The 19,770-nt window shown below is 38.5% G+C and overlaps 1 protein-coding gene across 16 annotated transcripts in view; it reads right to left on the reverse strand.

The window, feature by feature from the left end:
• AKAP9 (A-kinase anchoring protein 9) overlaps positions 1 to 19,770 on the reverse strand; it is a 172,350-nt gene that overhangs the window by 3,925 nt on the left and 148,655 nt on the right. For all 16 annotated transcript variants that reach the window (XR_012432694.1, XR_012432696.1, XR_012432695.1 and 13 more), the window contains 11 exons: positions 19,559 to 19,747; positions 16,484 to 16,628; positions 12,714 to 12,933; positions 10,856 to 11,006; positions 9,084 to 9,752; positions 8,647 to 8,855; positions 8,227 to 8,332; positions 6,253 to 6,435; positions 5,044 to 5,244; positions 3,357 to 3,589; positions 825 to 910 (listed from right to left, as the gene is read on the reverse strand). Coding sequence is in view for 5 of the 16 variants with exons in the window: in XM_005550257.4 (XP_005550314.3) it covers positions 825 to 910; positions 3,357 to 3,589; positions 5,044 to 5,244; positions 6,253 to 6,435; positions 8,227 to 8,332; positions 8,647 to 8,855; positions 9,084 to 9,752; positions 10,856 to 11,006; positions 12,714 to 12,933; positions 16,484 to 16,628; positions 19,559 to 19,747 (2,392 nt within the window). In the remaining 11 variants the exon portion in view is untranslated. The remainder of the gene's footprint in view (positions 1 to 824; positions 911 to 3,356; positions 3,590 to 5,043; positions 5,245 to 6,252; positions 6,436 to 8,226; positions 8,333 to 8,646; positions 8,856 to 9,083; positions 9,753 to 10,855; positions 11,007 to 12,713; positions 12,934 to 16,483; positions 16,629 to 19,558; positions 19,748 to 19,770) is intronic.

Raw genomic sequence — 19,770 nt, forward strand, 5'->3', positions numbered from 1 at the left:
ACTCAGAAACCTGTTTGAATATTGTTAAATTATGAAAACTTCATAATTATTCCATATGACTAACAGCAATCCTGTCTTGAACCAGTGCCTTAAATGCAGTTATGAAGAGTATGGGCTCTGGAGCCAGACTGCCAGTGTTTGGTCCTGATTCCATCACTTCCCTACTGGCCATTCTGGGGCAAATGACATGTGTTTTCCATGCCTCGGTTTTTCATCTAAAAGTGAGAATAGTAACAACTGTATTTCTATCACAGGATTGGGAGAATACATGAAAAGAGCACAGCCCGGTGCAGACTAAGTTCTCCATGAAAATCAGCTATTATTATCCTCTTTAAAAAACAGTGAAGTTACCTAGTTTTGGCAGTTATAAGGGCTTTGTCTTTGGAAAACATTGTTTCCAGAATTCATTATTTGGTAAGTATTACACATGCAGTAATTCAGAGCAGCAGTCCCTAACCTTTTTGGCACCAGGGACGCATTTCATGGAAGACAATTTTTCCATGGACCCAGAGGGGCCGGAATGGTTTCTGGATGAAACTGTTCCACCCCAGATCATCAGGCATTAGTTAGATTCTCATAAGGAACACACAACCTAGATTCCTCACATGTGCAGTTCACAATAAGGTCTGTGCTCCTGTGAGAATCTAATGCCACGGCTGATCTGCCAGGAGGTGGAGCTCGGGCAGTAGTCCCCGCCACTCACCTGCTGCTGTGCGGCCTGGTTCCTAACAGGCCACAGACAAGTATGGGTCCATAGCCTGGGGGTGGGGGACCTCTGATTTAGAGAGTCATAAACATAAGAAAATATGCTATTTTGACTTCACCTTGATTCAGTCCAAAGCCATCTCTGTTAATATTGATGGAACCAGAACCTGTGACTCGATGCCACCGTCGAACCAAAAATTTCATTCTAAAAAAGATTCCAAGATAAAATTTCACAGCACATCTATAATGTAAACAGTATGTATACTTCCTACAAAAATCACATCATACATTTAAATATGAACATAGAACATATGTCAAATTTCACGATTGCCCAATTAAACTATGTCAATGCCCATTGTGACAAAATCAACTGGAACAGAGGAATAGGGATTCAAGATCCCCTTATCCCCTTCCCAAGAGGCATTACAGGTCTCTTATACTGTCAGCATCAGGTTCTGGCTTGAGGGATAAATGGGGTACAAGGAGATGGAAGGCAAAAGTAGATGGGAAAAGTAGGCAAAGAAAGGGTGAGAAGTAATGAAAAGAGAATAGAGAATAAAGGGCAGATGAAATAAGAAGTGAACAAAAAGACCCTTAAATTGGCAATAAGAATGTGCTGGGAATGCTGCAAGGTGGGTGAGGCTCTTGTCCCTTTGATTAGGGACAAAAAATGTTGGTTTCAAAAGGAATGGGAGTGTTAGCTTCATGAACCAGGTGCAGCAAGTTACCACCTGCCCCATTATGGCCCAAGGAGCTTTTGGAGCACCAGTTTTGATTTATTTTGAATCAGTTCCAAGGCTCCGTCTTAGGAGGGTCAAAATATGATAAACATAATCTTGGATAAGAAAAAGCAGGGCAGAGTGAAGTTTGTCAATAACAACTTCTACATTGCTTTCATGAAGCCTCTCTAGATCCCTCTAATCAAAATTACTAGCTAACTCCTGTGACCTCCCATTTATTTATTATATTCTAAGTTCTGTGCATATTAGTCTTCCCCACTAGAAAGTGAGCTGCCTTTAGGTATTTAGGCAGGAATTATTATTTTTTCATCAATGCATCTACCAGCACTTACCCTGGTTTAACTCTATACAAGGGGATGAAGGAAATGAAAGGTGAGAAAGAGTAAATGAAACCAGGAGACTACAATATGGAATATCAGAAGCAAGGAGGGTCTGAGGCCCACACTAAGATAAAACCTGTGTTCCTGTTTCCAGAGCCAGCATGAATGAGACTGGGGAGACTGAGCTGGTTGTCCCAGCTCTATCACTACTGGCTTTGTAACCTCTCCCTGCCTCAGTTTCTTCAAGTGTGGAATGAGATTCTAGACCAGGTGATCTCAGACAGCTTCCAATTAAAAAATTGTGCCATATTTTTAGAGAAAAATAAATAAGAAAAAAAGGGTAAAACTCCTTAAAGAAGCATCAGATGTGACCTGACAGAAAGAACTTTAAAAAGCAAAATTCCTTTAAGATCTGTCTGCCTCCTAAAAGGGAGGGGGATGCATGGAGAAGCCTTGGTGTTTGTATGCATATAACCAGGTCAGAAGAATGTAGTGGGCCAGGTCCTCAAAGTAGTTTGAGTCTTGGCTGCATGTCAATCACAGACAGAATGAATACCAGAGTTCTTTGCTTGGGATTACTAGAGAAAGAACAACAAAAGCACTAGCAAAAATCCAATGCCCTAAAGGCTAACCTCTGACTTGAATGCAGTTAGGAAAGGACCTTCCATAGCTGGGCACCAAAACTGGGTTATCTTAGCAATGAAGAAAATGAATGTATGCCAGCCTAAGAAGTAATTTGTCAAGCACATTTTTAAATGTTATAATCTTTTTTTTACATGTGTGAGCTTGTTCATGGGCTTATTCAGATTTTTTTTTTTTTTTGAGATGGAGTCTCCTTCTGTCGCCCAGGTTGGAGTACAGTGGTACGATCTTGGCTCACTGCAAGCTCCGCCTCCTGGGTTCACGCCATTGTCCTGCCTCAGCCTCCCAAGTAGCTGGGACTATAGGCGCCCGCCACCATGCCTGGCTAATTTTTTTTGTATTTTTAGTAGAGATGAGGTTTCAGCATAGCCACAATGGTCTCGATCTCCTGACCTTGTGATCCGCCTGCCTTGGCCTCCCAAAGTGCTGGAATTACAGATGTGAGCCACCACACCCGGCCTTTTTCTTTTTCTTTTTTTTGACAGAGTCTCACTCTGAGTAGCTGGGTCTATAGGCACCTGCCACTACGCCCAGCTAATTTTTTGTTTTTTTAGTAGAGACAGGGTTTTACCACGTTGGCCAGGCTGGTCTTGATCTTCTGACCTTGTGATTTGCCCGCCTTGGCTTCCCAAAGTGCTGGGATTACAGGCATGAGGCACTGTGCCTGGTCCAGATTGTTTTCTAAAAGGCAACCCTGACTGGATAGGCCAGCTCTGAGTCACCAGCTTCCTGGACCTAGGAAGGCCCTTTTCATAGTCTACACATACCCTGCCACTATTCCTGCTCAATGAAAACCTAGAAAAACAAAGCAGACATGCTTCAGTGATGGCACATACCGCCTACTATACAAATATAGAGTATAACCAGAAAAGAATAGAGGGAGAATTAAAAAGAACTAATCCTTTTAGAGAGTCTATTAGTAAAATGCATTTTCCTTCAAGTTCTTCACCTGGAAATTGCAATGGATACTCTGACGGCCGACCGAAACCTGGTGAAGCCCTTTGGGCGATTGGTGATCACCTCTAGATCCGTGAAAGCTGGCTGCCCCCCCATCCGGGCAAGCAGGGCCAAAGTGGCATCTTCACATTCCTGGAACCCACCCAGTAACAGCAGCAGATATTTCTTCTGGTAAATGAGAGCCTTTCGAAAACTTTCTGCCCTCAAGTATTTGCCATAAATTCTCTATATTTAAGGAAGAGAAGAACATAAAGACATTAAGAAAACATTCAACCTGCTCTCCAGGGGAAAATAACCTAGATTTTAACAAGTAGCAGTAGTAGTAGTATTGTAGTAACAGTAGTAGTAATAAAATGGCAGGTATCCTATCACTGTTTTCTACTTTATCAGCAAAGGTGAAATTTAAGATAAATTAACTAAGCTTTACACTTTTGCCTCTTTTAGTCAATGGAGTCTGAATAGTAATAGTTAGACTTCTTCTTTTAGGATTTAGCCCTCATTAATAATATTAATTGCAAATATTTTTGTCATCCCAATTTCATCTTTTTTTTTTTTCTTTTTTTAATTGTACAGAGCTATTTTCATTAGGGTCACTAATGTATTTATTTATGAGATGGAGTCTCACTCTCTCACCCAGGCTAGAGTGCAGTGGCGTGATCTCGGCTCACTGCAACCTCTGTCTCCCGGGTTCAAGCAATTCTCCTACCTCAGCCTCCTAAGTAGGTGGGATTACAGGCACCCACCACCATGCCTGGCTAGTTTTTGTATTTCTAGTACAGATGGGATTTCACCATGTTGGCCAGGCTGATCTCAAACTCCTGACCTCAGTAATCCACCCACCTCGGCCTCCCAAAGTGCTGGGATTACAGGTGTGAGCCACCGTGCCTGGCCTAATCTAACTTTTTAAATGTTAATGTTTTCTATCCCTTCAGAGTCATAAACTGGAATAAATGTTCCAAAAGTTTTTCTTTATGTTTTGAATTTTATGTTGACTGATTAAGGTAGTTTTAACAACATTCATTATTAGTCACTAGGGAGGCTTTCAGAGGGCTTACCATTTTACAGAGTATGATGCTCTTACATATAACATTCTTTTGGTCTATTAGGGACGAAACCAGGGAAAGTGGAACCACGAGCCCAGGATGCTGTCACTGTGACCATTAATAGAGGTTAATCTGGTCCCAGTCCTGGGCATGCCTTTCCACAAACCTCTGTGACCTGCATTCATGACAAAGACTGAATAAAGAGACCTAGAGACAAAACCTGAATACCATCTATTTTTTTTTTTTTTTTGAGATGGAGTCTCACTCTGTCACCCAGGCTGGAGTGCAGTGGCGCAATCTCGGCTCACTGCAAGCTCTGCCTCCCAGGTTCATGTCATTCTCCTGCCTCAGCCTCCTGAGTAGCTGGGACTACAGGCGCCCACCACCACACCCGGCTAATTTTTTTTGTTTTTGTATTTTTGGTAGAGACGGGTTTCACCATGTTAGCCAGGATAGTTTTAATCTCCTGACCTCGTGATCCGCGCATCTTGGCCTCCCAAAGTGCTGGGATTACAGGCGTGAGCCACCGTGCCTGGGCCTAAATTTCTTTAGTCTATTTATTTAAGGTCAGTGAGAGATGAAAGAAGGCAAAAACATAGAACAAACTGTGATGTTTAGATGGGAGATGTCTCCTACCTTTAAAGTGACATGTTCAGAATCAGGGCTTAGAGTTTGAAGTAAAGAGTCATTTCTTAGTTCAGCTTTCAGTTTGTATACTTCAGCCTCTGCCCTTTTCAAAGATTTCTGGAGAGTCAATTTTTCTCTGTTCCATACCTCTTTTTCAGAGGCAATGATGGCTTCAATGTTGGCACCACCATTCAATGAAAACCTGGAAGACTGCAAAGACCACAGACTACTTACATGATTTTTAAGAACAAGTCTCTGAAGAAAAGTCTGAGCTAAACATATTAAAGATAGCTCAATGATGGTGCAGTCTCAACTTTCTGACCCCACCTAGACAAAGTTCAAAGCCAATCTTAATTGACATTATGCATATACACTAACTCTAAGTACATGGTCCTTTGCTAAATACATTAGTTTTACAACTAAAAGTCCTTGAGAAAGCCTGGCCACAGGGAAGGTTTAGCAGATTAGCAGAGCTTTGAACTAAAAACATCAAGAGACCTAACAGACCATTTGGGTCCAAATTTTGAGCCTGTGCCTGAAATAGTGTATTGGAGAAGTGGGAAAAAAACAAGCCAGTATGTACATAATAAGTGGATTTCTATAAAAGGCACATAAATGTGTTATCATGTATTTAACCATACAGTTGTCTTACAGGTCTTTTCTATCTTTATATTGGGTGATTATGGAAACTAGCAATTAATTTTATACCTGTTTTTAAATGGAAAAATTTTAAGTAAATTCTCAGCGTAATTTATCAGACTGAAAGACATAATTTAACAGCACCTTCTATTTGAGTCATGAACACAATGACTGATAAGTGACCGAAGAGAACAGTCAGGATTCACATTTGAACATTTTGTGTATCTGTTGTTGGTGCCTAGGTAGCAAAGTATCTGGCTTTGGAGATACATGTATCTTGGTTTGACTACGACTTCAGTTCAGTTTTCTCAGGTATAAGGTGGATGCGGATTAGACATTCTTTATGTATACAACTCAGAGTCGAGTACAGAGATGGTTTCCAATAAATAACAGTAATTATTAGTAACTTAGTAGTAATAGTAATATTATTATTGTCATCCCTATAAAATTTTCTACAGATCCTACTAAGAATCAGGTACGTGATAGTTTTACATTAACAGGATTAAAACTTGAACTAGATAGCAGAAATGACAAGCACGCACGAATTCTCATATATGGAGATGCTAAAAATGGACATACATTATCTCTACCAGCTCCTGTCTGTCGATACCACCTGATCTGCTCTTCCAGCTTCATAACCATGTTCCTTAAGTCATTCTTCTCTTCAGTCAGTTGACTGATATGCCCTGTCAGCTCAGCATTTTGTCTCAGTAGTCTTTCAGTCAAGGAGCCACAAGAAGTACTTGGGGACACCAAGCTGGGCTGGAAAAATAAAATGGTGTAAGGTCACTTAAGCACAAATGGATGTGAATAATGCATATAAAGGGTGAATAGGCACCGAGAGCAACAAAGTTCATGAATTGGTGCTTGAGTTGAGTCTTCAGTAATAGGTAGATATTTACCAGGCAGAAAAGATAAGGGCACATTAAGCAAAAGGCGCACAGGCTTGAGCGAGTGTGTATTCCTTTCGGGGTGTTATAGGTTGCCTGTTAAGTCTAGATTGCTTTACTTTATGAATAACAGACCTAAATGTAGGCAATGGAGAGTCATGAAAGGCTTGATGCAAAAATACGACACAAAATTTATGTGTTGGAAAAATTCCTTTGGTAGTAATGTACAAAGCAGGGGAAATTAGGGAAGATATCTTCGTGTCAGGTAGACCTATCAGCAAGTTGTTTCAACAGCCAGGTAAGAAATGCTGAAAGCCTGAATGGAGGCAATGCCTAAGGGACAGAAAGTAAAGGGTGTGCGGGAGAGGTATTTAGAAGATAAGAGGGACAGGACTTAGTGACTATCTAGACGTGCAGGGAAGGGTGAAGGAAAGTGGTCTATGGTGACTTCCAGCTTTCTAAACTGGGCGGTATCATGACTAGAAATGAGGGTCTGGAGCAGGAAGGAGAAAGGGAAGACGGAGTTCAGTTTGGAATGTGCCTGTGAGGTTCCTATAGGGTCACTATGGGGTACATTTCCCTAAGGAAAAATGTCTAGTAACTAACTGAAAATATAAGCCTGGGCCGGGCGCGGTGGCTCACGGCTGTAATCCCAGCACTTTAGGAGGCCGAGGCGGGCGGATTATGAGGTCAGGAGATCGAGACCATCCTGGCTAACACAGTGAAACCCCATCTCTACTAAAGAATACAAAAAATTAGCCGGGCCTACTGGCGAGTGCCTATAGTCCCAGCTATTCGGGAGGCTGAGGCAGGAGAATGGAGTGAACCCAGGAAGCAGAGGTTGCAGTGAGTTGAGATTGCGCCACTGCACTCCAGCCTGGGTGACAGAGTAAGACTCCATCTCAAAAAACAAAACAAAAAAGAAAATATAAGCCTGGAACACAGGACAGAGGTTTAGACTAGAACCACAGTCCACTAAAGATAAGCTCCATAAGGATGAGGTTTTAGTCAGATTTGTTCACTGTATCTCCAGAACCTATCTGGCACTTATCTGGCACACAGTAAGTGTTCAATATAAGTATTTGTTTAATAATAAGTCTAGTGAGAGCTCAGGGTGTTGGACTGTGTGAGCTTTCATAGTTATAGGTTACAGAAAAGAAGGAAGAGGGTAGGAAGAGGAACCATAAAGGTAACTGATGAAAGAAGCAGAAGAAATGTTAGAATACTGACATGACACGCAAGGAAAGAGAAGGTCTTAAGAAAATAAAAGAGATCAAAAGTATCAAATGCTACAAAGAAGTCAAGAAAAAGACTGAAAAGATTCACCAGATTAGTCAATTGTTTAGACACTGGTAGGCGTCTAAGGGTGTTTCACGGAGTAGAGAGGATAGAAGCTAGATCACTCTTTCAGGAAGCTTGTCTCCATACGGCAAAAGGTCAACATAATTATTCAGTAACAATAATGAAAGCTAACTTCCCCCACAAGCCTTCATTATCTTCTCTTGGGGGAAAGCAAGCATTATTACTCATATTTAAAATAAATGAAAAGATACAAATAAAACTCTATAAAGAGTATAAACAATATGCTGCAAGTTTCAAATGATTCAGTTTCTATTAAATCTTTGCTCTCAATGCTTCCGAAATAACTTTTAAAAAGTATTACCTCTTCACCTTGTTGGCCAATTAATTTCTGTAGTTGTAAAATAATTTCATCAATATTTTCCTGAACCCAAATGAAATCTTCATCATCTGCTATTTCAAACTGTAGTCTTTAAGAAAAAGACAAAAAGTCAAAACATACCTTCTCAATTGGGGGTGTTTACTACCACAAACATTACAGAGCAGGCGACGTTCTACTTCACCTATCACTTCTCCCTTATATACTGTGCTCTCTTCCCTGGGTCAAAGTGTTAGATAGTTATTTTCAGACATTTGAGTTCTGTTAAAGAATATCACCTCCTAATGCAAACATGCATTACCTTTAAAATTTCAATTCCCCACCCTTGGCTAGCTGTCAAAGAGGCATGGGGTCTACCCAGCCTAAGAATGCTGCTTTCCCAAAGATCAGGCAGAAAAGTCTAACCTCTTAGAGGCTTTCTGGGCTAGAACCTGTAGTTTTGAAGCTACACATTGAAGCTTTTGTCTGCTCATTTCTAATTCATGATTACAGCCGGTTCCTCCTCCATTCATTTCAATCAATTTAGCGTAGTTTGATTCCTTTGTTTCTCCTTCTATTTTCTGTTGAAGAACCCAATTTCTAGTTCGATCACTGGTTAAGCTCCACGTGGCTGGCTGGCAATTTTGGACAGAATAAGAAAACAATAATTATAAGTGAAGAGCATATCACAGTCTATCTTAAGGGAACACAATTATTGTTTATATCCAACAAACGTCTATATATTTCATTTTTAGGTGATTTACAAACAGTTATTTAAGTAATTTAATCCAATATCAAAATTTAATGATCAAAGGGCTGCAGTACTTACCTTAAAAATATCTAAAAAGAAACTGTCAGTTTACCTCATTAAGGTTCTGATACAGAATTCTTCTACTTTCTCGTTTTTCTTCTCGTTCTAGTTCTTGCTTCTGGAATTCCTGCATGATTCCTTGTAGTCTCTGTCCTTCAAGGTCTAACTTATAAACTTGTTGTCTTTTCTCTTCCAGCTGGCGCTGAAGATCTTCCACTTTGGACTGGAGCTCATGCATTTTTTTCTGTCCCTCAGTGTTGGCCTCTTGTTCTGTCTGCAGTGTTTTCCTATGAACCTGCCTATCTTTTTCCATTTGCTGTCGTGTTTGCAAAGAATCCAGTTTATATTTTTCAGTCTCATTTAACAGTTCTACTATGCGACTGTGTTTTTCCTCTAGCTGTTTCTGCAGCTCTTTCAGTAGGTCCTCTGAGGGCAAGGATGGCCGAGACTGCCCAGTACCATCATTGCTCTGCAGCTGTGCGTGCAATTCCCGCTCCCTATCTAGGGTACTACTCATTTCCCGAATTCGAACTTTCTCAGATTCAAGAAGTACTTGAAGCTCTAAGTTTCGACCGTGTTCTTCTGACAACTGGGCATCATATAGCATTCTCTGTGATTCTATTTTTTGCTGGGATTCGTCCAGTAGTTGTTTCTGTTGTTCCAAAAGTAGATTTAGCTGAAGATTCCTTTGTTTCTGACTCTCAAGTGAAAACTTCAGATCCTGGTATGAGAAAGTCAAATTTAAGAACTTGTTAGTATTATTACAAATACTTGGCCAGGCATGGTGGCTCACGCCTGTAATCCCAGCACTTTGGGAGGCCGAGGAGGGCAGATCACCTGAGGTCAAGAGTTCAAGACCAGCCTGGCCAACATGGTGAAACCCTGTCTCTACGTCTCTACTAAAAATACAAAAAATTAACTGGGTGCAGTGGCACATGCCTGTAGTCCCAGCTACTTGGGAGGCTGAGGCAGGAGAATCGCTTGAACCTGGGAGGTGGAAGTTGCAGTGAGCCTAGATTACGCCACACTGCCCTCCAGGGTGGGCAACAGAGCGAGACTTTGACTCAAAAAAACAAAACAAAACAAAAAAAACCTTTATAAGTATACAACCATGCCTTTGTTAATACTATGCTGATAGTATCTGTATTAGAAAATAGAACTGATTTAGTTTATTAACTTAAATGTTCAGTAGTTAGTGCAAAATCATGAAATATAAACAAAAGAAGGGTAAAATACTTTTCTCAAAAAATCTTAACCTCACTAAGTAATGAAGCAGCATACATTTAAGTGGCTAGAAGAGCTCTGAGCCAATGAGACAACTCCATCTCTATTAAAAGTAGATACTGCATGTAGTAGTACAACCTGCCTTGAGCTGAGAGCCTTGCAAAGCAGGGGTGTGTCTCTCTGAAAGGGGCCAATGTTCACTTTAAATGTTCTTAAGCAGTGAGGGATCCAGAAAAGTATCCCTGTTCCTCTTCCCTAGGAGAAAACAGGAACCAAAACTACTTCTGTATTAAACTGACAGGATTGCCATGTTTATCTCTGTGTACCAATTCACATGACCAAAACATGTTGCAGAAGAGCAGTCTATATGCATCTTTGGATGTAGCAAAACAAACTAACAAACAAACCAATCACCATTCCATTAGCATTTCCTCATAATATTGTTTAGATAACATTATATAGTATTGAATGCCTAAGTGAACAACTTACCGCATCTTATTAAGAAGTCTAAGGTTGACATTTTAGATGGAGGAAAGTCTCAAGACTCTCTTCTATCATTCTGGATTTTCCAGAGACATTTAAAGACAAAGATAACAGTACCTCAAGTTCTTCTTTATCCCGTTCTTCACTGTGTCCCAACTTCGCTTTCTCTTTCTCCAAAGCCCATTGGAGCTCTCTTGATTTTTTCTGTTCACTTGCTAATGTGTCATTAAGCAAATGTACTTCATCTGTCTTATCTTTAACTTCCAACCTAAGTCAGAAAGACAAATGAACTTCCATAAAGCTATGTTGATGAAGCATATAATGAGAGAGAGAAAAACAGCTTCCACTGATAAGCTGAGGCATATAATATGCTAGCTAAGAGGAAAATATAAACTATTAAAGATTCTTGACTGGGGTTCATTTCAAATTAACTCTTTCTCTTTTTTTTGTTTTGTTTTGAGACTGAGTCTTGCTCCATCGCCAGGATGGAGTGCAGTAGTGTCATCTTGGCTCACTGCAACCTCCACCTCCCGGGTTAAACCAATTTTCCTCCCTCAGCCTCCCAAGTAGCTGGGACTACAGGCGCACACCACCATGCCCAACTAATTTTTGTATTTTCAGTAGAGATGGAGTTTCATCATGTTGGCCAGGATGGTCTCAATCTCTTGACCTCATGATCTGCCTGCCTGGGCCTCTCAAAGTGCTGGATTTACCGGCGTGAGCCACCGCGCCTGGTCCTGTTTTTTTTTTTGAGACAGAGTTTCCCTCTTGTCACCCAGGATGGCGTGCAATGGCGCAATCTTGACTCACTGCAACCTCCGCCTCCTGGGTTCAAGTGGTCCTCCTTCCTCACCCTCCCAAGTAGCTGGGATTACAGATGTACGACAGCATACCCGGTTAATTTTTTGTATTTTTAGTAGAGACGGGGTTTCACTATGTTGGCCAGGCTGGTCTCAAATTCCTGACCTCAGGTGATCCACCTGCCTCGGCCTCCCAAAGTGCTGGGATTACAGGCATTAGTCACCACACCTGGCTTCAAATTAACTGTTTCTAGTACTACAATTATTAGTTATTAATTATCAATGCAAACAACTATGCAATTTATTGTTACAAAATAGTATTAATAAAAATTTTGGCTGGGCATGGCAGTTCACACCTGTAATCCCTGCACTTTGGGAGGCTGAGGTGGGTGGGTTACCTGAGGTCAGGAGTTCGAGACCAGCTTGGCCAACATGGTGAAACTCAATTTCTATTGAAAATACAAAAATTAGCTGGGCATACTGGTGGGTGCCTATAATCCCAGCCACTCAGGAGGCTGAGGCAGGAGAATCGCTTGAACCCAGGTGGTGGAACTTGCAGTGAGCTGGAATCACACCACTGCACTCCAGTCTGGGTGACAGAGTGAGACTCTGTCTCAAGACAATTAAATAAATAAAAAATAGAATAAATAAATAAAAAGTAAATAAATTTTTTGTCTTTTACTGAACATGGTAATCACCATGTCTATTTGTGTGTGAAGCTAATGTTCAATATAAAAACGACTAGTTATAATGTGTCTTTGGCAACAGAATATCGCAGTATTTGTATCAACAAATATATTCTTTTAACAAGCACTGTCTCTTCAAATATTTTGCATATTTCAGCTCACTCAATCATGAATTCTACTGCATTCATAAATATCACTTCAAATTGGCTGATGGTAAAATAAAGGTCAAAGTCAAAATATATCTCATACAAGTCTCACACAGAACTGAAGTCACAGTAGAGAATATGTTATAAGTTCATCATTTGGAAAAATTTAGTTTTTTTTCTATTATAGTTTTTCCTTGAAAAAAACAGTTGCATGCTATTTAAACATCATGCATGTTATATTGCATGGTATTTAAATATCATGTGTGTTATATATTTGCACAGTGTTTATGACAAATTACTCCCATTCCTTGTAACATGTTTATAATAAGGAAGCCTGGCACACCTGAAAGCCTCCAATTCCTTTAGGTGTTTATGCTGTGCCTTGAGTGTTGTTTCTAGTTCCAGTTTAGTTTGTGCAAGCTCACTCCTCAGTTCAGCCACCACCATTTTCTCAGAACTCAGCTGCTCCTGCAGTTCCGTTGCTCTGTCTTTCATACTGCTGAGCTCCACTTGCATCTCCAGCATTTGAGACTGCTTCTGCTGTATATTATATTCCAAGAGTTCTACACAGAACATGATTAATATTTAAAACATAATCAAGCAACTCATATTTGGTTTATAAATATTTGTTGATAAGAACTGATTTGTAGTTTAGGAGATTACTTCAAAGGAAACATGAAAAATTATAATCCCAAGAGTTGGTAATGCAGTACAGGCATGGTGGCTCATACCTGTAATCCCAGCACTTTGTGAGGCTGAGGTGGGAGGGAGGACTGCTTAAGGCCAGGAGTTCAAGACCAGCCTGGGCAACATGGTGAAATTCTGTCTCTACTAAAAATACAAAAATCAGCTGGGTGTGCTGGCATGTGCCTGTAGTCCCATCTACTCAGAAGGCTGAGGTGGGAGGACTGCTTGAGCTCAGGAGGTGGAGGTTGCAAGGAGCTGAGACCATGCCACTGTACTCCAGCCTCGGTGACAGAGTGAGACCCTGTCTCAAAAAAACAAACAAAAAGAGTTGGTAATATATAAAAATAAATTTCAGGCATGTTTTCCTCACAGTGCTATTGGCCAAGATTTCAGAACTATAAATACATAAGGATAAAAGTTTAACACAATACATTAATGGATGCAAGATTTAAAATTAAAAAAAAACTTTAAATGGAACTCATATTTGTACATTCAGAATTTCAACAACGTACTTTAAAAAATTCCAAAGATTTTTTGATACCCACACAAAGTACTTGCCACACAAAGTACTTGCAGGAATTTCCCAAGTAACTGACTACAATGATGAGCACTGCTTATTTCTTTTGTTCAGCACCCCTTTGCAGAGAGTCCCTCGGAACTTCAATATGACTCTGTTCCCAGAAGTGGGAAATCCAAACCCCACTTTGGATACTGTCCTTTTATCCATTAAAGGCCAACCAAACTCTTGCTACATGTTTGCTACAATAAAAACAAACTGAAAAATTTAAATCCCTCAGCATGTTAAATGAAAAAAAAAAAAGGCATGTTATAAAATATGTATCAGGATTCCTTTTTTATGAAAAATATAAACTTATGTACACAGGCACATTGAAAAGGTCTGGAGACATATTTACCCAGCTGTTAGGTAGTCATTATAGGATTTAGGTGATTCAAGGAATGATTTTCACTCTATTCTTTTCTGTATTCCACCATAAATATGTAATACTATACTACTCTAATAAGAAAAGGATTTTTAACTTAAAAAATACTATCAAAGTTCAACAATTCACATTACAATTCATATTAGTGATGTTAGGAGACAGAAATAACATTAGCTTTAGATGATAATCAATCATGTTTAATTAAGGCTTCTAAAAACTTTAGAGGTTAAGGATTTACATAAATGTGAATCTGTGACATTAATTAAGCTTTCAATGGTGTTCTATTTAACCTAAGTAAAACAATATTAATTTATCTCTAAAAGGCATCTTCAATTAAGCCTACATTTAAAGTGATATGTTTATCTCATTATGACTCTTTTTTCTGAAGTAATTTTAACTTGCTTTCGTTTTTTTTTCCTTCTTAAACTCAGTGATAAGAATGCTTTAGCTTTTATTTTTTTGAGACACTCTTGCCCTGTAGCCCAGGCTGGAGTGCAATGGCGCAATCCCGACTCACTGCAACCTCCACCTCCCGGGTTCAAACGATTCTCCTGCCTCAACCTCCCTAGTAGCTGGGATTACAGGCACCCACCACCATGCCCAGCTAATTTTTGTATTTTCAGTAGAGACAGGGTTTCACCATGTTGGACAGGCTGGTCTCGAACTCCTGACCTGGTGATCCTTCCGCCTTGGCTTCCCAAAGTGCTGGGATTACAGGCGTGAACCACTGTGCCCAGCCTGCTTCAGCTTTTTAATGACCAATGTGAGACCATGCTGTGACCTTCAAAATTTCCAAAAGGATACATGTTTCTACCAGTACATGAAACAAAATTGCTGAACACACAGCCATGTGTCCTCAGTGGAGATGATGAAAATTAGATTTCACTTTACTTTCTAATGATTTCCATCTGTAGCTCAATTTAAAAGATCAGATACTCTTATCAAAAAGTACCTAAACGAGCATATCACAAAAATAAAAATCAAACTAGCCAATTACCATATGAAAAAGGACTAAACACTTCAGAAATTAGAGAACAGCCAATTAAAACCACAATAAAAATCCACTGCACACCCAGCAGATTGGCAACAGTAGTCTGACTATACCAGCTGTTGGCAAAGATGTGAAGCAACGTAACTCTCATATACTGCTAGTAAGTGTATAAACTAATATGACCATGAAGGAAAATCGTTTGAAGTTATCTAAGATAGGCATTCCATGACCCAGCAATTCTACTCTTAGTTATATACTGAGAAGAAGAATGCACATATGTAGCAGAAACACTATACAACAATGTTTATAATAGCATTGATAGTTAAACAGCTAAAAAGTAGAAACAATCCAAATGCTCATATTAATAGAATGGATATATAAATTTTGGAATATCTATACAGGGAATTCTTTTTTTTTTTTTTGAGACGGAGTCTTGCTCTGTCATCCAGGCTGGCGTGCAGTGGAGCGATTGTAGCTCACTGCAACCTCCACTTTCTGGGTTCAAGCAATTCTCTGCCTCTGCCTCCTGAGTGACTGGTATTACAGGTGCCTGCCACCATGCCTGGCTACTTTTTGTATTTTTAATAGAGACGGGGTTTCACCACCTTGGCCAGGCAGGTCTTGAACTCCTGACCTCGTGATCCACCCATGTCAGCCTCCCAAAGTGCTGGGATTACAGGTGTGAGCCACTGCGCCTGGCCCTACACAGGGTTACAGAGTTATGGAGTAACAAGGATGAATGAACTAGAGATAAATGCAGTAACTTGGAAGAATGTTCTACTACTAATTTGGAAGAATGCAGTAACTTGAAAAATGCAGTAACTTGGAGGAATGTTGGAAGAATGTTACAGAGAGGTGAAAGAAACAAGATAAAAAACACATACAGATTGATAAAGTTCAAGAACAGGAAAAACTTGAAACTTACATGTTTTAGGAATATATAAATAGGTAGTAAAGAAAAATCAGAACTATGATTACCTCTAAGTTACTCAGAGGAGCATATGCTTGGGAGAAGGGGCTTTCGGGATACTGGCTATATTCACATGGGTGATGTTTCCATAGATACTCATTTAATAATGTGTCATAAGGCATATTTGCAATTTGTAATTTTCTGTATGTTATGGCTCACAATTTTTTAAAAAGGATTAAAAAGGAATTAGTTATATGCACGGTGGATTTTCCTCGAAAGAGTATTTTCTGTTTTATGACTGGAAAGACTGTTTTCTTAACATACAGCTCTAAAATAAAGAAAAAGAATGAACCCAATGGGCTTAACCTGATTAGGGGAATAGCAGTTTATTTTAAAGTCAACATAGCTGTCTACAACCAATTAGATCCTAGAGTAATTAATATAGATTGTATCCTTAACATTATGAGAATGAGAAGGAAATGTGACTGAGAAAATATGTTTTAACTTAATAATAATAAGAAAGAAAACAAAGTGAAATCTTTTCACCTATTTATGTAACCATACGAGCTTGTCATACAACATACCTTGGCTTGATTTCTCATTCTCTTGTTCTCTTTTCAGAGTAATTTTCCTGCCATTCATTTGTGCATGCAGTGCCTGAATTTCAGATAACAAACTCCTTCTATCTGCTTTCTGCAGGTATTCCATAGCTGCTTGATATTCAACACCCTGTAACAAAGGAAGGTAAACATCAAGTGACGAGAGATGTAAAGGCAATACAATTAACAACCAAGAAATCTGAAGAAGAATGAATGGAACACACATACTAAAATTTTCTTTTTAAAAAATTTTTCTTATTTTTCCTTTCCAAAATGTATGAGGATATGCTGCAGACAAATGCTCCTTTACCTCTAAATACGAGACTGTATTTCCTTAAAACAAGAACATTCTTTACATACATAACTACAATTAGCGAAAGTAGAATTAACATTACTACAATACTATTATGTGATGTACAGAGCCCATTCAAATTTTGTGAAATGTGCTTCACAGCAAAAAGAAAAAAAGTGATATTCCTAAGTCTTTCTTTGTCTTTCATGACTTTGAATTTTTGAAGACTACAGGCTATTTTGTTGTATGTTCCTCAATTTTAAAACACTTTTTATTTTGATTAATTTAAGCTAAAGTTCCCATGTATCTGTTAGCCAGCTTTTCCCAGTGATACTATCTTGCATTACCATAGTATATTATCAAAACCAGGAAAATGGTATTAGTACAATACTAAACTATAGGGCTTATTCAGATTTCATTAGTGTTCACATGCAGTCATTAATTTTCCTGGTGTGTAATTCTACAAAATTTGATCATAGGTACAGACAGGTTCGTGTAACCACCACTACCATCAGAATACCAACTGTTTTATCACCACAAAGAAACCCCTCTATAGTCATACTCTCTCCCTAACCCTAACCCCTGTCAACCACTGATCTTTATTACTATAATTTTGTCATTTTAAGAGCATTATATAGCATACAAATGGTTGCAGGCATAAACAGTTTGTTTCTTTTTAATTGCTGAGTAATATTTCATTGTATGGATGTACCACTGTTTGTCCATCCATTCTTCTGTCAAAGGACATTTAGGATGTTTCCAGTTTTTGGCTATTGCCCTCCCATTTTACAATCCTACCAGCAATGTATGAGACAGTTTCTTCCTCACCAGTACTTGGTGTCACTATTTTTTATTTTGATAGATGTAGTGTTCTCAATTTGTTTTGGTCTGACATTTCCCCAAGAGTGGACTATGAATATTCATTTGACAAAAATACTGTGAAAGTGGCACTGTGCCCTTCATATTAGGAACTGTATGATGTCTATTCCATTACTGGTAATAGTCATTCTGATCACTTGGTTAAGGTGGTATCTGCAAGGTTTCTCCACTGCAAAGTTACTGGTTTTCCCTGGTAATTAAAGAATATTTTCTGGGGATTTACTTTGAGATTATGTAAATACAGTTTCTTATCAAACCTTTTCACAATAATTTTAGCACCCATTGCAAACTATTACTTGAATAGTGTTTAATAAAGAGTGATTTAATAATATAGTGTTTAGTAAAGGGTAATTTCCTTTCATTGTTCCTTCTACATTTACTAGCTGTCATTCCATGGTAATACTATTTATTTATTTATATATTTATTTATTTATATCAGTATGGTCTCATGAGTTCTTATTTCACTCTTTGGCTTATAATTTGTTACTATCATTTAGTATAATGTTTAAATTTTTCTAGAATTTGGCCAGTTGGAGCTCCTTTAAGCTGGCTTCTGTGACCTTTCGACATGTTCCCTTTATTCTTTGAACAATTCCTTACCTGTCAGCAAAACAAGATGTTCCAGGCTCACCTTGTACTTTCCCTGATCCATCCCTAAAATCACCAGTTCTGCAGGAAGTCCTAGTTCTTTTCAGTGGAGAATATATTAAAAAACAAGATCTGGGTGTTAAGTATTATAGTAGATTTTTAACTATTGATTTGATTCTGTTACTAGTAATAGGTCTTTGGAGGTTTTCTGTTTCTTAATGAAAGAGTTTTCATAAGTGATTTTTTTTTTTTTAGGAAATCTGTCCATTTCACCCAGGTGTTTGTTTATTCTCATGAAATTATTCATAATATTCTATCATTTTTATATCTCAACTATATCTTCAGTTCATTCCTAACTTTAAAAATGTGTGCTTTATCATTTTGCTTAACCAATTCTTCAGAAAAGTTCAAATGTCCAACTTTTAACATTTTATCTTATTGTAACAATGTATCTATTGACGCCTTTTTCTTCATTAAAGGGAATCCTCATTATTCTGATTCCATATTTGCAGATTTGCCTTCTCACTAAAATTTATTTGTAACTCCCAAATTCATTGTTGTGTTGCTTTCATGGTCTTTCACAGAAATGCATAGAGCAGCAGAAAATTTAAATGGTCCAATGTGGATGTCCCCAGCTAAAGTCAAATGCCCTTTTTACAGAGTATTTAGTGATGTTTCAAATTTTTGTGCTTTTTATTTGTGATTTCACTGTTTAGAATGGCCCCCAAAAGTAGTGCTGAAGTGCTTTATGGTGTTCCTAAGTATGAGAAGGCTGCGATGTGCCTTAAGGAGAAAATATATGTGTCAGACAAGTTTTTTTCAGGCATGAGTTATAGTGCTGTTGGTGGTGTTTAAGGTTAATCAATCAATAATATACAGTAAATAAGATGTCTTAAAATAGAATCACATATAGACAAAGTTATGTACTGATTGATGAAAATGTTGTGACCAAAGGCTTACAGGAACCTAACCTTGTATTTCCCTTAGAAGCAATGACTGTTCAATGTTCAGAGCAACTTTATAGAACATAACCAGTGCAAATAATGAGAATTTACTCTCTCAAATTAGTTTGGGATTATTTTGTTGCTCTTTTTCTAATTTCCTAGGTTAGAAAATCAGCTCTTTAACTTTCAGTCTTTCTTACTTTCTAACATGTTAAAACAGTTACAATAATTAAAAAAAAAATATTCATAGTGGATCCTATTAAAATCTTAACCTTCATACTTAAATTAAGACTCTAAAATTAATAGTCATTTCCTTATTTCTATTAAAGTGTTGTTTAAAATGAAGTTTCATTATACCTGTTCTTGAATTCTCTGTTCCAAACAGTTTAGTAAGCCAACTGCATCTGTAGTACCTAGAGCTGTCAGCTCCGTCCGAAATGCCGCTAGTAAAACACTACGCTCTTCTAAGAAAACTTGTTGAAGGGCAAGCAGTAGTTCACCTCGCCAGTCTGAGAAGCTCTCATGAGATTGAGAACTATCATAAACCTAGCAAAGTACATATAACCAAA

Source organism: Macaca fascicularis, chromosome 3 (genome assembly GCF_037993035.2).
Source record: "Macaca fascicularis isolate 582-1 chromosome 3, T2T-MFA8v1.1".
Taxonomy (NCBI): Eukaryota; Metazoa; Chordata; class Mammalia; order Primates; family Cercopithecidae; genus Macaca; species Macaca fascicularis.